Raw genomic sequence first — 17754 nt, 5'->3', positions numbered from 1 at the left:
TACAATTTTGCTGTAGTACAGTACATTCTGATTGTCACTGCCTTGATGATAATATTTATCATACATGGAGCTTTGTTTCTTTTAATAATTTTTAGTAAGCTCTTTTCTGAATAAGTTGACTTTAGCCCTGTTGGTTTAGATAAACTTTGAAGGTTGTCTGTCCTCTCGTTTTCCTTGTCAAAAATATTTTTGCTTATATAACAATTCTGGTATTTTTTTTTTCTTGATTTCTTTCATATTATTTTTTTCTCTGTCAAAGTACTTTCTGTCATTATATTCTAAATCTTCCAATGCCTCATTATATGTTCTTTTATATTTTTTCTGTACCTTTCTCGTATCATATTGCCACTGTAAAAAAAAAAAAATTTTTTATATTTTCCTTAAATATCATCCACCATTCGGACAATTTTTTATAAAATGTTCTTATAGTAATATGATCTTTCCATAACTATATTACTAATCTCTTTCCATCTTCATTCCATGCTTTCTCATTTTTCCTTTTTTATTCCTTTGTCAGATTTTATATATTCGTTTTCTTTTATCTCTAGCCGCATTGCTAGATAAGAAGATCTGTTTCAACTACCTCCCCTTCTCCTATAACTAATTCTTTTGATACTGTAAATTACTATAAAATAATCTTTCAGTTCTATACATACCCCTTTCGTAAGTCCATGAACTTTTGTCCCACATCTTATAACTTTTAACATTTTTCTTATATCATTACCTTTCTTTTTACTCTTTTCTCTTAATTCACAATTAGTCTGCTGTTATTATAATATTCATATTTATCACTACACAGTCTAACATCTGATGAAATAAGCTTCCCCTTTCTTTACAATTAGTATAAACATATAGTGTTATAATTTTATACATGTTCTTTCCATTTTAATTCTGTAATGGTTAATCTTCCCATTGTTGCTAAAGTTATGTCTAATAAATTTACTATATTTTTACAGAATACAGCTTATACCTTGTGTCTATGAGTCAGATCGCTTAACCATTATACCAAGGCAGAATTTTTAGCTGTATGTTCTTTTCCTACAATTTCCTTTCTGTTTTCTTTTGTACTTATCCCTTTAAATTTTATTTTTCTGTTTTTTTTATCCTTTTAACAATATAATTATTTTTTCCCTTTTACTACCTCCCAGTTTGTCTTCATCACTTATTTCAGAAACCTTTTTATGTCCTCTTTATTATTTTTTTCTCGTCTGATTTTCTTCTGTTTGTACTACTACTAAAAGTTCTTCTCTTTGTTCATTTTCTTCTCTTTCTTTTTCTTTACTCTTATTTTCAGTTTTGCACTCCATCCGTAAATGTCCAATTTTGTTACATTTATAACAATTCAATTCACATTTTTTGCATCATGTCCCATTTCCTCAGAAATATAACATTTTTGTCACAGTTACTTATCAAATGTGCTTTTGCATACACAAAATTAAAATATAAGTTTTGGATTGTCCCCAGCATTTTACAACATCCTTTTTCCCTCCACATTTATCATGCTTGGTGTATGTATACTTTTTTCTCTTTCTGTTTTTAATACAGTATTACAGTCCCAAGCCACCAGTCCATAAACCCTCTTGGTCATAAACTTTGCAATGTCCAATACTTCCTTACTTCAAGCTGTTAAATGTTCTTTTAAGCTTCTCTTTCTATCTCTATTTGAAATTGTACATGAATTTTATTTTTTGTTTCCATGTTTAATCCATGGAATGTTTATGTGATAAAAGCAAAAAATTTCCATTGGAAAAAAAAACGTCTTGCATATAATGTCACAAAATGTCTCTTTGTTAATAGGTTCATAGGTTGGTACTAAGCTAACTGCCCTTGTGAGCCATTTTAAGCCTAGCCAATTATCCCTTGTGAGACTCAAACCCTGCACCTTGTGCTTGCAAGGCAAACACCTTAACCATTAGGCTACCTTCCCAACCAATAAGAATAAATGCTCTTAACTCGTGTGCTTTTATACCCAAAGGAGCTATTAAATTTTCCCACACTTCATACCTGTCCATTTCCTTGTCTTCTTTAGTTTGAATCCTTACCACATACTTCCATTTTTCATTTTTTTCTGCTGCCTTTTCTGTTACTCCACTTTTGCCTGCTTTGACTTTCTCTGCATACATTTTCTTTTCCATCTCACGACTATTCTGCAGTATTGTCTATGCATCTTCCTTTTGTATTTTCTTTATAATAACCCCCCAGGAAATATCTCCTTCATTTTCTGTCTCAGTCTGCACTGCCATTCCTTTAAGTAAATCAGGGAAGGTTCCCTGATGTCCTGGCCAAATTCTGCCTAGTAGTATAAATGCCACTTGGGTCTCGTCTGAAAAGAGGCTTCTAACCTAGTGGGAATAACTCAGTCAACAAATGATAAATAACTTTGCTTATCTTGCTGTAGAGGGCCTGAATTATTCACTACTAGTCTATGTGGACCTAATGTGCAACCCTTCTGAGTAGCACAAGGTGATAGTTCAGGGTACCATGGTTTGCCATTTGAAACATTATTAAAGAGATGTCATTTTTTTAATTAGGTTTAGTTTTTGTGTATGAAGAATGTCACAACATTGTGGTCTGAGCAAGCAAGGGGTGGAGTGGTGTTTAACGTTACACATCTGAGAAGAATATTTGTCACATTGATACCCGACTGTTTTAACTGTTGTAGGCTACACACTGAAGTGCGATAGCCATTTTTCTGTGTTTTAAAGTGATTATTTTGTTTTAACTGCCTTAAACTCTAAAAAAAAAACAAGCTATCCTCCTTTTTTCCCGCCTTTCTGAAACTAGTATAGTCCAGTTTTCAGAGTTTGCTGAATCCAGGACTGTTTTGTAGTTCCTTACTTGGATAGAAGGAAGTTTCTCTGTTCACTGATGAGAGTGGGGATCTTTGAGCAGGCTATCTGTCCCTGGAAGAGTGGTTTTCAGCTCAGAATTTGTAGTTTATTGGCCATTTTGGGCTAATTTCTATCCCTTTTATCTTCCTGCTATAAAAACCCGCTTTTGCGCACCGTGCAGCGCCAGTTAGCTGGGGTTAACCATCCCCGGCTCCACAAAGTCTACTCTTCAGTTTTTCCCTTATTACTTGTCAGTCTTTCAGCCTAAAGCACCCAGACCAGCACCTTTCAGCCCAGCACGTGTTCTAAACCTACTGCAGCACTAGATAAAGCCCCAGCACTCAATCCCCGCATCTACCAAGAAGGGAATAGTCTTTTTACTTCCCTACTTAGACATGTCCAAGAGACAGCTCCCAGTGTACTCTCCAGCCTACCTGATGAGCCCGGGGCATCTTGAGGCAATACTACAACTGCCTCATGTACACAAACAACCCTCTCCTCCTACCACCAAGCACTAACACTTGTGAGAGATGCACTTATACAGCCATTCTAGAGGCAAAGCTCTCTCCAGCCACTCAGTACACATAGACCAACTAAACCAACACCTCCAAAACCCACACATAAAAACACCAAGACATATACGCAGGCTCTGATTAAAAATCTAAATCTGTCTAGGCAACAGAGACCTCCAAAGCAGACACACAAGCAACCTCCTCCCAACACACCCCAAACAACACATAGCCCACAAACTCTGAGTGCCACACAACCACAGCCCATAAGGCAAAACAACATACCTAACACACTAGTGATAGGTGACTCTATAGTCAGGCATACTGACATCCCACTCACCAGGCTAGACAAAGAGAAGGTTACTGTCAGCTGCTTGTTGGGTGCCAGAATCTGCCACATAACGCATGCACTCAGGTCACTACAAGGCATGTACAAATATGACTCTGTCATAGTCCATGTCGGTGTAAATAACCTGAGACGTACCTCCCTGGACTACATGAAGAGAGATGTGGAAGAGCTCTCCAATCTTGTAGCCCAGGCAGGTATGACCCTAGTCCTGAGTAGCATCCTGCCTTCACCAAAAATGATACCACAGTACAAGGATAAGATGATCAACTTCAACAATTGGCTAAGCTTCTGGTGTCATTCAAAGGGGATCCAGTATCTGTCTGCCTGGGATGACATGCTTGACAGGCCACGATGCTTTGCCAGAGATGGCCTGCACCTGTCACCCCTGGGATACAGAATATTGGCCAAGGTTCTTGCCTCCCCTATAGTGCCTTTTTTAGGCAAGGCTCAAAAAACAAACCCACCATCTTAAGAACTACAGGAAACAAAAAACTGAGGGCAATGTTATTCAATGCTAGGAGTCTAAACCTCAAAATGTACTCACTTGAGGCACTCCTCAAAATGGAGAATATCGATATCTGTGCAGTGACTGAGACCTGGCTCACAGCTCCCGAGAGCACCCCAGCACTACCAGGCTGTAATTCATACCACACATTTTGGCCACAAAACCTGGACTGAAACACGAAGGGCGGAGGTGTGTCCATATTCATCAAGGACATCCACACCCCCAGGCTAGTTGCAAAATACGATGCCTCCAAAATCATCTAAGTGCAACTAACCCAGGGGAAAAATGCATTCCAAATTGTAGCTTGTTATAGATCTATCATCATGACCCAGAACGCTCACTCCTCGTTCCTGGGGGACATTGAAAAAATGAGGGTCCAACCAAATACCATAATAATGGGCAATTTAAACTACCCCAACATAAACTGGGAAAACTACTCTTGTACTAACCCCCTTGCTCAACGGTTCCTGGATCAACTTGTCAATGCCCCCACCAGGGGCAACAATATTCTGGACCTGGTCATTACCAACATGGATGACTGGTGCTCATCGCCCGAGATTAACTCCTCGCTAGTCAGATCAGACCATAAACGAATCACCCTAGATATCCACATTCAAACCTCACCCCCATACAAAGAAACCATCGTAAAAAAACTTTTCCACAGCGAACTTCACGTTTCTCAAAAATGAGGTGACTAACTTCGCGACGCTCCTGCAGCTGGATAACACAGCCAATACAGTCACAACTGCTGAGTCATACACAAATGCACTTTACACGCACCTGCATGAGTGCATGGATTGCGTTATCCCCAATAAAACCAAGACGTCTTCCAAAAAAAGGAAGCCGATCTGGTGGTCGCCTGCCATTAACAAACTTTACAACAGAAGGAAGAAACTGTTGCAAAAGAAAATAAAAACCTAGGTATGGAGGAACTCACTGACGAGCCTCTGTAAGAAACTAAGATCTCTCATAAAATCTTCCAAAGCTAATTTTGAAAGAAAAATTGCCACGGATTCCAAAGACAACCACAAGGCATTCTTTAACTATGTCAGGAATCTACATGGCAACACCCAGATCTGTACCGAGCTGCAACGGAACGGCACAAAATATACAGAGCCAACTGATATTGCCAACATATTGGCAGACAGGTTCAGTGCAAACTTTACTCCCCCCTCACCCCCCCAAAGGGCCTATGACTATACCAGATGGTTGTAGAGCCCCGGCAGTCACAAACACACAGGTAAAAATGGCACTCTCTAAAGCCAAAAACACAGCATCCATGGGACCAGACAACATCCCAGGCTGCATCTTCCACGAACTCCAAAATGAACTAGCCCCCCACCTAAAATCCAGTTCAACCACAGCCTCACCACAGGCTATGTGCCCACAGAATGGCACAAAGCAATAGTTGCCCCACTCCACAAAGGAGGAGCCACCACAGACCCCAGGAACTGTAGACCTATTAGCCTAACAAGCCTGGTATGCAAGGCCATGGAACGTATGTATCATCATGGAACTCATAAACAAAGGTATAGGTAACCTCCAAACTGGGTCTATATGACAGTATCGAATGGACTAAATAGCGAATGCTGTTTAGTCGATCTGATACTGTCGAAATGGCAAAATAGTGAAGTCACGGAACATCAAATTTTTTCCCAGGCAAAAAATTTGGTGGGCTGTCTTCAGTACTTTGCCATTTCCTCCACTATGGTGCGATCTCGGAGTTGCTATATTTAAGTAGGGGGTGTGTTTAAGTTTATTTATTTTTTTTAACGGAGCAGTGAATTTTTTTCCCTGGGAAAAAAATTCACTGTTCCATTTGTTAGATATGTTGTTGTTTCGATATTATCTGTGCAATGAAATAGCATTCGCTATTTACATCATATGATAATTTTATATAGATGCTCCAAACTCTGGATGCTACCCAATTCGGATTTGTAAAAGGTAGGTCATGTCTCCTAAACCTGGTAGACTTTGAAACAGTTACTAAGGCCATAGACAAGGGCAAGGTGGTCCACACAGCCTAGCTGGACCTTGCTAAAGCCTTTGACACTATTCCTCATTCAGGAATCATTGATAAACTCAGCAACCTTAACATAAACCCTTACATCATGAGATGGGTGGCCAACTGGCTCACGGACAGAACCCACACGGTAAGAGTTGCTGACTCCAGATCCGACTCCAAACCAGTGACAAGTGGAGTACCCCAGGGTTCAGTCTTGGGACCCCTCCTGTTTGATATGTACTTCTCTGAAGTGCAAGCGAACATCAAGGGTCTGTGGCTAACCAAGTTCGCAGATGACTACAAACTGGGTGCCATTATCGATTCCCCTGCCGACGTAGACATCCCGCAGAAGGGCCTCACCGAGACTGACACCTGGTGTCAAAATCATGGCCTCAAACTAAATGCCGAAAAGTGCATTGTTATCCTCTTTGGCAAAGACATGGTACCCATGAATTACCAAATAGGGGGAAGTACACTTAACACAGAAAGTGTGATGAGACCTTGGGACCCAAGTGGATAGCAACCTCTCCTTTGATAACCACATTGCCACAGTGGTCAGAAAATCTTACCACGTGGCCCATTTAATCACAAAAGTGTTCGCTTCTAGTAGTAAGGAAGTCATCGTTCCCCTCTACTCATCAATTATCAGACCGCTCATTGAATACAATTCCCCGTTTGGGATGTACTTCACAAGACACGTACAGCAACTTGAGAGGCCCCAAAAGTACCTCACCAAGAGGATTGCTGGCCTCAAACAATTGCCCTATGCTGACCGTCTCAAGAAACTCAAACTCTACTCAGTCGCATACCACTTACTCCAAGGAGACCTCTGTCTGACATACAAAGCTATGTCAAACCCGGAATTGTTGGACATACTCCACTTGAAGAAATCCCAGTCTCCCCGAGCTACACGCTCTAGGGACCTAAACCTCACCACAACAATAAATAGGACATGTTGGAGGGATAGATTAGTGTCTCAGAGACTTCCCATGCTCTGGAACAAAATTCCCATCCACGTCAAGCAGAGCTCGTCATTAGCACTATTCAAGAGAAACTTTGATAAGTGGATGGGTGATAGGAAGTTCACCCCTGGAGTTATGTCCGGGGCACTGCTCAGTAGAGAGGCAAGAATTTAACAATACATGGCTAGGCTTGCCTTGGCCCTCGAGCCGATAGCCCAGTACCTACCTATGAACCTATATATTTCTACTCCTTGTTAGTATATTTAGTATCTGCTCAAGACTATTAAGGTTTATGAAGTCTAGAAATTTTTGCACCTAGTTATCGGGATGAGTATATGAAAATAATGACCCTTAGTGGAACACCAAGAAGCAGTGCCAGAGCTGTTTATCAAAAATTTTCTCTGTTTGAAATGGGAATGGTTGGCTTGCTTAATTGTTAGCACTACTTATGTGCAAGATTGGTGAGCAGTGACTTTAAGAAAGTTTCTCTCTTTTACTGCTATTGTATGATGATTTCAGAGGTCATATATTTCACTAACGAAGTGTGGGGTGCAAAGGAGTTTTTTTGTTTTTTTACGTCAGTATTCTGCCCATGTAAACTGATCAGAGGAATGTTAGTTGGCATTGTGTGTGTTAAATTAAGTAGCATATAGAGATGTTAAATTAAGAAGCATATAGAGATTTGGGTTAGGTAAAATGCACATATGCTAGGACTTCTTACCAAGAATGCTCTGCAGTTTTGGGAATAATGATTTTTTGTTTAATAAAAATACTATCCTACAGTTCATCTGCAGTATTATTAATCACATTTTGCTCCAGATTCCATCTTGTGTTAAACATAGTCAGGATTTCACAGATTGGGATGTTTTTAACTTGCATATGAAAGAAAATCTTATTTGGGAATGTAAAACATAATGGTGGCCTTGAGACAGTACTGCTTGTAATAGAGAAAGTCATAAAACCCTTTACATATGTGAATTGCTGCAGTGTACCTTAACGCACAATTATTTTTTTTTTGTTTAACTCACAGTAATTCCTGCAATCTTACGAAATAACAGTGAGATCAGGATTTAGTACTGCTATTCTAATTTTATGATGCAAGTAAAAATAAGGTATAAACCTTTCAGCATTTGGACTTGGTATTGGTAAGAACATTTAATATTTATATTTAAAGAAGGTATAAAGCAAGTTAAATACTTTGTGAAGTTCTAAATAATAAGCTTGTTTTGTAGGTTAATTATAAAGTACAAAATGGTACACAATTTATTTTGCATGTTGTTGCATTTTTTTTTTTTTTTTTTTTTTTTGTGGAACAAGGTAAAGTTGTGTATACGACTAACAAAAATGCAGTAGTGTTGCAACATTTCCTAAGTGGCAGTGCTAATAAATCTTGAATGTTGGTAGGCACTTTACCTTAACAGCCAGTTAATTATACTTGATAGACTGTTGTAAAAGTGAAGACTCTGAAAATGAGTTTAAGCCATTGTATAGAATTTATTGTTGAGATGCTATAACCATAAAGTAAGAGGAAAGCTGTGCATAAGGTTTATGATGAGATGATTGGTGTGGTAGTGGATCACTGAAAAAGTGATAGTGTAGAGCATGTAATTCGTTTAACGAGAATCATAAAGTATGTGATGAGCCAGTTAAAGAGGCCACCTGTTTGTATGTTTACCTACAGTTACCCTTCTGTTGCAAGTATTGGGAGATTATTTCTACAGATAAAGATCTGTAGGCACTATTTTCTACTAAACTTAGGGTCACTTACAGGATGGCCTGTAGCATTCTGAATGCTTTAATTCATAGCTGTTATAGAAATTAGCATAGTCTTCTGGTGAAAATGAGTAGGATAGTATATCTTATAAGATCAATGGCAACACCACCACTTTATTGGAGGGCTTAAGCTCTTAGTGAAAAAATATAATTTTTTTGTTCAAGACAGGTTTGTATTTAATAAAGTGTACATATTGTACAATGTTATGTAGATGAATTTCAATGATCTGGAAAAGTCATGACATTAGAATGCATAGATATAAAAATTAAAGCTTAGATATAGCCATGTAGATGAACATTTTGTGACATGCTGATTCTAGATTCAAGGTTATGAAGTAAGCAGTTACACACAAATGCGGTGATGGTAAATTATTGTACAAGGAATCAAGCTGTGTATTTAAATACCAGATCTGCCAACCTTGTAGATTGAACAGTGAGATTAACTGTCACTGTATTTTTTGTAAGATTTGTTATAGTAAAAATGAAAAAAGGGTAAGGTATCTTTTCATTTTTTGTGTGAGATCATGCAATTTGATTTTACTGTTTGTTTAGTTTGTATATTTGTTTACTGGAGTAGTACACTAATAGGTTATGTGATGGCACAGCCTGGGTCATGCTTCTCAATTGTCCCTGATTTTTGGGGACATCCAGGATTTTGATTCAAATTTTAGGTCTGCCCCTCTTAAAACTGGCGACTGTTGGAGAAAAGGTGGTGAATTGCACTCAGTAAATAATTATAGTAATTGTAGTTATAGACGACTTTTACTTTAGAAAATGTGTATTAATACACATTCTCTTATTCTGTCAATGTCTGAAGTTAGCATTATTGACATGTCTGAAGTTAATAGTACTAGTATTGTAAACGTGGTGATTTGAGTTGTGCTCTGAAAGTGGAGAAAGAGGATATTTCTTTAAGGTGAGGGGAGGGATTGCCAGAGTTTGGGTGCAAGAATAGAGAAAGAGTGGTCGGTACATGACAGATTGCTTTGGGGGATCTGGAGTGAGAGAGTTAATTGGGAGAGGTTGTAGGGGCTGGTTTTGTTATGAAGTGTTAGCGAGAGGTGGGAAAGGCACCTGGTTAAAGTGGTTTAAAAAGAGACCCAAGGAGTAGCTCAATCCTGTTGGAGACTGGAAGCCGTCTGACTTTGGCAAGAATGAATCAGTGGTGTTCCTAAGCAGGCCATTGGAAATTAATTGATAGATTTAGTTTTCAGTGGACTGTGTCAGTGATGACTTGCCTGTTCTATATTTGAACTGTCTGGTATTAGTACATTAGCACTCAAGGTCATTCCTTGAAAAGCAGACTTCCAGTATGTTATCTTCTTTGCTTACAATATCTCAGACCTGTAAGCCATCCTGTGTAGGCAGCCTTATCTGCTCTTTCAAAGGGATTTGATATTCCCTAGGAACAACACAAATTTCCTCCTAAAGTTGGTGTTAGAATGGTCTTTGAACATGTTAAGTAATATCCCTGTTTAGTTTGTGTGTGTAGAGGGGTAGAAACAATTGGAGAAGGTGCCCTTCACACCCTGAATGTTTGCAGCTAACTCTGGCTTTATTTGAAGGAGATAAATGGATTTGATGTTGTCTTCTCCATCTGACTTCAACCTGTGTTTTATCAGATCCAACACCTGCCAAATCATTCAGACTTCCAGTTCACCATGCTCCACCTCCCTTATACATAATCTCCCATTCCTGAACCGGATCCCTCAGATCTGGTTTGCTGCCGTTCCTGTCAGCAGCTCAGTCCGGATCCACTTTGGTGTATCCTTTTTTGAATAGCTTTGATATAGAGCTTTCTTGTTCTTTGAGTTTTTCATTACCATATTACTGTTTTTAGCATTGTGTAGTGTGTTTTCAGTAGGTAAATAGGTAGTTGGGTAGCTTTACTACATGTGTAGTTAGTTTGCGTGTATTGGCCTACCTGTGTTTGTTGGTCTCTAACCTACTCCCATAGCGGAGCTTCCTGCTTTGTTCCCCATCCTCTAGCATCACAGGAGCAAAAGGTTTCAGGAAAGAGGTGGTATAAGACATAACACCTTGACTCCCAAGAGGACTCTTTCACTAAAAATATTGAACTTGAGGAAGGAGAGGTAAGTCTCTGAGGGAGGATGCCTCTTTTGGAGATGTTTTGGAGCTACTTTGCCAATGTAGAGGCTGGACCACTGAAGGCATCCCTCCAGAGGAGTCAGTATTTTTGGAGGCCTTCAACATGGGCCCATCCATGCCTTGGATGGTTCTCCCTCCAGACGCACTTATAGACTTAGTGTGTCGGAAGACGTGGAAGGGACCTGACAATATGGAACCCATTTCCAAGAAGCCTGATAAAATTCTTGCTGCTCCCAAAGACTGAACACATTGGAGTAAGGGCCTAGCCATGGATGCAGTTGTGGTGGTGGCGCCCACCAAAAAGGAGATCTCTGAGAATAATTATTCAGTACATCCCCCAAACAGGCAGTCTCAGGCTTTGGACCATTTAGGGAAGTGCTGTTATGGCTCAGCCACATTCACGTTGATGCCACTTAATTATTTGTTGCACTTGACTAGACTCCAGCTTGATCTGGTGTCTGAAGTGTTGAGGATTGTTAAGATCAAGCAGTCTCTGGAGATTCAAAATTTGCTTAACACTCCGTTCTCTGCAGTACTATTAATTGACAGTGTTTCCCTGAAGCTTATTTTTAATGCAACCGATGGAGCATCCCAAGAGGCTGACTCTGGCATCACCACACTTGGATGAGGTTATGTAATTTTTGCAGATTGCTTCAAGGCATCCTTTATTAACTCCCCATTCCTTGAGTGGGCTAAAAATTAAGGATACTCTGCAAACCTTCCTTTTCAAGGAATCATAAGGGGGCAGTAGTCTGTTTTTTTAGAAAGTCACAGCAGTCTTCTCAGGGTGCTCCTATAGAGAGTTCTTCCCAAGGCTGGGGGTAGATGGACCATAATAGATGTCACCCACAGGGCAGGGACAATCCAAAAGTCCACAGAATCAGTATTTCTGTTGAGCCTTCTCTGATGCACCCTTTCAGCAGCCCTGAAGGTTACCTGATTGCCCTGCTCTGTAGGGCAGTTGGGGGGGGGGGTCGCTTGGCTCTTTCCCCAGTAGCTTGGGAGGCCATCATTTCTCACATGTGGGTGTTGAGTCCTATCCAGAGGCTATACTGTTAGCTATTTTGAAATTCCAAGGTTTTATTACAGACGTCTCCCAGACGTTCCACCCAGTCAGAGACTGCAAGCATCGTTAGAGATTCACAAACTCCTCACAGACTGAGTCATCCAAGAGGTCCCATCAGACCATCTAGGATCCGGGGTCTACTCAAGATTTTTTTGGTGCCAAAGAAGAACAAGACCTATTCTGGATTTAAGCAAGTTGAATCCTTTTGTGAATTCCATTTTGCTTCTGCTGAGGAAGGACAATTGGATGTGCTTGGTAGGCCTCAAGGATGCCTACCATCATATAAAGATAGAGAGACACTCCAGGAGATTTCTGCACTTGGGGCTGGGTACTGATCGCTACCAATTCAGGGCCTGCCATTCGGTCTCATCACAGCCCTCTGGATGTTCACCAAATGCATGGTAGTGGTTGCAGACTGGCTTCAGCTACAGGGTTTCCAGGTCTTTCCTTACCTGGATCATTGACTCCTTGCCACCCCCACAAGAGCATTACTGATCATGGCCAGGAACACTTTACTTCATCTATGTGACCACTTAGACATTATGGTCAGCTATATAAAAGTCAAGCATGCAACCTGTTCAGACATTAGAGTTTGTAGGTTGCTGCTTGGGTACAGTCAGTCAAATTGTCAGGCTCCAGAGTGATCGACCTTCTATCTCAGGCAGTGTCGGTTCTTGCACCTTTGGGGTTGGTCTCTCTAGCCAGGGCTCTGCAATGGACCCTGACGGTACAGTGGTCATTCATGACTCACCCAGTGGACTTTCTGGTGAGACTGCCAAAAGTGTGTCAAGATCAGTTTCACTGGTGGTTACAGTCTCCTTTAGTGACCAACAGGAGATCATTTGTCCTTCCCCTTCCTTCAGCTATGGTCACCACAGACCACTCCTTTCTTGAGTGGGTTGGGTGTGGTTCAAGGGTTCTGGTCTTCTGCAGACGTTGACATCCACATCAGTGTTCTGGCAGTAAGAGCTGTCCTCCTCGTATTTCACGCTTTTCAGGATGCCCTTCCCAGAGGTATGATTTAAATACAGATAGATAATATATTCATTGTCTGGTTTCTCAACAAATGGAGGGGAGCACATTCTTATCGTCTTTGTCAAGAAACAGTGAGGGTTTGGCAATGGGTGATGGTTTCTGGTGGCAGCGCAAATCCCAGGGAAGTCCAGCATTCTGGACAACAGCCTCAGCGGGAACATGCTGCATCCTCATAAGTAGTCTCTAAATCCGAGAGCTGTGGCTCAGATTTTCCAGCACCGATGCAGTGCATGTTGTGACCTGTTTGCCTCCCCATCCAACATTATGTGCAGCAGCTATTACACCTTAGCCTCTACTCTAGGACAGTCACCCAGAGATGCTCTGCTATTTGCCTGGTTCCTGGGACTCCAGTACACGTATCCTCTGATTGTGAAATTCCCCCAGAATGCACCCCACTGCAGAGCAGCTGTGGTCCTCATAACACCCTTCTGGCCTCATCAGGTGTGGGTCCCCTTTCTATGGCCTCTTCTGTGGCACAACCCATGGGTTCTGGATCCCATTTCAGATCTCATTCCTCATCCAGCAGGTCTGTATCCTTCCAATAATCAGTCCCTCAAATTAATTCCATGTTTTTCCCAATTCCCACAATGGCCAGGAATCCAAAGCTTTTCCATGCTGTAGTACATATCTTGTCTTCATCTCAAAAGCATTCAACTAGGAAGGTGTATTCCAGTAAGTGAAGACATTTTGCACTGTGGGTGGAATCTCGGTGGTTCAATCGTTTTTATGCCACTTTAGAATCTGTCTACATTTTTTGCTGAGTTGTTTCATTCAGGTTCTAGTTTTTCTGTGATTAAGGTGCAGTAGATAGCTGTTTCTAATTTTCATATCAGCAAGGATAATGTTCCCTTGGCTGCTGTCAAGATTTCCAAGGCTTTTGTCAAAGGTACATTTTGCTTGCGTACCCCAGTTTGGAATCCGGTTCCTCCCTGTGTTTTGCCATTTCTTTTGCAAGTCCTTCTTTTGAACATTCTGCTATGTTAGACTTGAAGTTGTTATTTTGGAAGACTTTATTTTTGGTTGCTGTTACTTTGGCAAGGAGTGTTTCAAAGTTACAAACTCTCAACTCCTTTTGTCTTTATTTGGTGTTCCACAAAGGTAGGGTTTCTATCTGTATGAATCCCTCTTTTTTGCCTTAATGGCTTCAGAGAGTAACTGTAATAGTTCCATTCATTTTTCTGTATTTTTCCCAGTTTCTCCAACAAAGTTTAATACCTTCTGTATTGTTTGGATGTGCATAAGCAATTGAGATTTTATTTGGACTGTACCAAGGCATTTAGAAAGTCCAGTCAATTATCTGTTTCCTTTTCAAAATCTAGGCTGAGCACACCTGTATCTAAAGTGACATTATCCAAAGTGGGTATCAGACTGTATTTCGTTTGCTTATTCCTTGAGAGGCAAGTCCTTGCCAAGCAAACCTAAGAGTCATTCTACTAAAGCCTGTGGCTACTTCTGTGGCTTTCTTTTCTAGAGTATCCCTGGATGAAGTTTGTGTAGTGGCTACTTGGATAGGACATCACACTTTTGTTTCCCATTACAAACTGGATATTCAATCAAGATCCAGGGCTTTAATGTTGCAGAATATCCTTCTGTAGTTCCTTCTGAGGATTTCTACGTGGCTGGGGACTATGTCCCACAGGTTGAAGCCAGACAGAGAACATAACATCAAATACGAAAGTTGTGTACCTACAATAATGATAGATCCAAGTTGTCTGTCTCCATCTGGTTCAACCTCCATCTCTGCCTTGGCTTGTTATGGCAAACTTCCTTATCTGAAATGACAGGGCAGTGGAGGTCATCCTTTCCTTATTCTTGGAGTGTTGTGTCCTACTTTTGTTTGGGGAGATTTTGTAGCTTAGATATTGGCTTAGATGGGGCAAAGTCAATTTGAGGGGTCGGTTGAGGACCAGGAGATTAATGGGTAAGGGAGGCAGAGCCTAGTGAGTTGGAGGTCTGAATATTTGGCCAGTGTCTGATCCGAGTCAGGTCTGATAACCCACAAGTTGAAACAGATGGAGATAGCATGGATCTATTGTTATGGCAAGTATGTAGCTTTGGTTTAAGAGGAAAAAATGAAGTTTTCTCTCCTTTGCTTATGTTTTGAAAAAAAGTTTTGTATTTGACTAGAGAGAAGAAATGAGTTCTGATGTTGAACACTGCCTTAAACCTGGTGTAAAGGATGGTGGCATTTGGGGTCATGGCGCTGATGAAAACCATTTGCTGTGACTTTCACAGGCCCAGAACACCAAAAGTGAATCATCACTTGACTGACTTTGAGTCCATTTTGTATATCTGCACTTCACCAATATGTTTATAAATAAAAGCTTTCTTTTTTTTACCATTTCAAAGCAAAGGAGAGTTTTGGTGGAATGCGACTTCTTCGTAGAGAAGATTTCAATGTTGGTGCACATGTCAATGCTCTTTGGAGAACTCCATGCAGAGGTGCTTTAGATGGCCCCACTAAGAAATCGATAGCTTGGGAGAACAAACATATTACTTGGTTTGGTAAGCCACTTCCAGTGTTTTCATTGCTAGTTTATTCCTCTGTAACTCTCATTTTAGACTTTATCAGACAGTTGGATGTCTGCTTGTTCTTATTTGCCTCTCTGTTTCAGAGTTGTGGTGATGCAGTCTTGTACATGTTTTAGCTGCCCTCTTAGTAAAAAAAAAAATTTGAAAGTTAATATTGCTTTGGTATTTAGTGCCGGAATTTATTAGAGAGCATGCTTTGTAAATATATTCAGTTGTTTTGTTTACTTTTTGTTGACCTGTTTTCATGGCAGATGTGAGGTGGTGTACATACTGACTTAAGGTAATTTTGCTAGGAAAGCACCAGGGAAATTCCCATGCTTACCTGTGTGCTTATTTATTTGTCCATATGCCTGATTTGAAGTTAATAAATTAAAAAAGGTCCCCTTCTAAATACACCGGAATTTTTTACATCCACCTAAACTGTCATCATCTTAGGCAGATAGGACCTCAGTTCAATGTTTTTTCCTGAAGCAGTGCACTTCAGACTTGCAGCTCTCCTTATTACAGCACTTAACAGTACGGGAACATGGATTTGTGCTGCAGGTGTTATACATAGAGCATACAGTCTTCTGTTCATCCAAGAATCAAAGGTGATTAAACTAACCGTTGAGCTACTTTTTGCAGTTACTTTTGTAATTTGGAGTAGTAGTCATTGATTTTGTTTGATTTGCTTGTCCCATTGTAATAGTGCAGTGGGTCATAAGTATTGAAGGGGAACAGGCTGTGGAATCTGGGGTGTTTGAAGGATTACATTTTGATCTTCTCCCTATGTCTTTAGGCAGCTAAAATTAATTTTTATGTTCAATTTTATAACTATACCACGAGAACTGTAAATTTGGATATATATCCTGTCTCAGTGTTGCAATAATAACTGCTTTGGGTTTCCTACTGTGAAAGCTCTTGGCTGAACTGAGTACCAGAGACTTTAATCCCTTAATCTTGGCCCAGTAGATGCCCTTCCATCTGACATCAAGACACCAAGGTGCAAGAGTTGTCGGCCAGCACTATATTTTCAGTTTGTTCTTGTTATTGGTCAGTTTGAACAGTTTGAGCCAGAACATTGAACAGCAAAGATAAGTACCTCATTAGGGAAAAATTTTGTCTGTTAGTTTAAATTCTATTAGATGTCAGTTGACAAGCTGAATGTTTGTGTTGGGCATGGGAAGCAAATCCCTCATCAGGTCTTCCACATACTCTCTGTCTTTTTTGCTAGGGCCCAGAACACAATGTGCCTAATTGTCCCCGCTGTGCTCGTTTTAATTCCTGAGCAATTAAGCACAGGGTTAAGTCTTTAGAAAAATATTTAAACAAGGAAAGGGACTGTTCGTAGTCTTCTCACACTATGGCATCCATCAGCTAGGCTGAACCAGCTTTTCTTTTTAAGAAGGAGAAGCATCTAAAAACTCAAAGGGTACCAGGTAACAATTGAGTTCACCCAGGCCAGTAATTTTTTGAGGAGAGATACATTCACAGTCCCCACAGATGATAGAGTGTGAGGCTGAGGCCTCTGGTGAGAGTGGTGTAGTGGGCCAAAGGACCTGAGAATGTGGCATGGGTTCGGAGTCACTCTGCTGATCCTGGCTTCCAACTCCTGTTCCATCTCTGCCTCAGGGGAAGGCAATGTCCCGAGAGTTTCAGAGGGACCCTCAACTGACTGACCACAGATTGTGGCCACCCATCTATGTCCTGGGCCGATTACATCCATCTTCACACCTAAGTGAAACTGACAATTCAGTGCTCGGCCCAAACAAAAGAGGGCTATTCCCAGCTTGCCTCAGCCCAGGCATTCAGGGTCCAAATCACACTAGGCAGTACCCATAGGACTTTGTCAGACTGGCAGAGGCTCTCATAGATTTCATGAGATCCAAGCAGCCCAGCTCTGATAGGACCCCTGCTACAGGATCTTCTCTAGTAAAAAGAAAGAGGAACAACTGCCTTCAGGGGTCTTTTGATTCTTATGACTCTGTTGAGGATGAATTAGCATATGTTGATCAGATTTCTTCTGAGAAATATGCTGACTCTGAGTTTAATTAAAACCTTCTTTACCTTCACCACCTGAGGATTTTATCTTTGGATAG

At 40.6% G+C, this 17754-nt stretch overlaps 1 protein-coding gene across 1 annotated transcript in view; it reads left to right on the top strand.

The window, feature by feature from the left end:
* CPSF1 (cleavage and polyadenylation specific factor 1) overlaps positions 1–17754 on the top strand; it is a 2236766-nt gene that overhangs the window by 2079317 nt on the left and 139695 nt on the right. The window contains exon 35 of the mRNA XM_044069873.1: positions 15494–15649. Coding sequence (XP_043925808.1) covers positions 15494–15649 — 156 coding nt within the window. The remainder of the gene's footprint in view (positions 1–15493; positions 15650–17754) is intronic.

This window comes from Protopterus annectens, chromosome 4.part0 (assembly GCF_019279795.1).
Source record: "Protopterus annectens isolate FY-2018-M chromosome 4.part0, PAN1.0, whole genome shotgun sequence".
Taxonomy (NCBI): domain Eukaryota; kingdom Metazoa; phylum Chordata; order Ceratodontiformes; family Protopteridae; genus Protopterus; species Protopterus annectens.
Note: the sequence above shows the minus strand (reverse complement) of the source record. Positions and strands in the feature narration are given on the sequence as shown.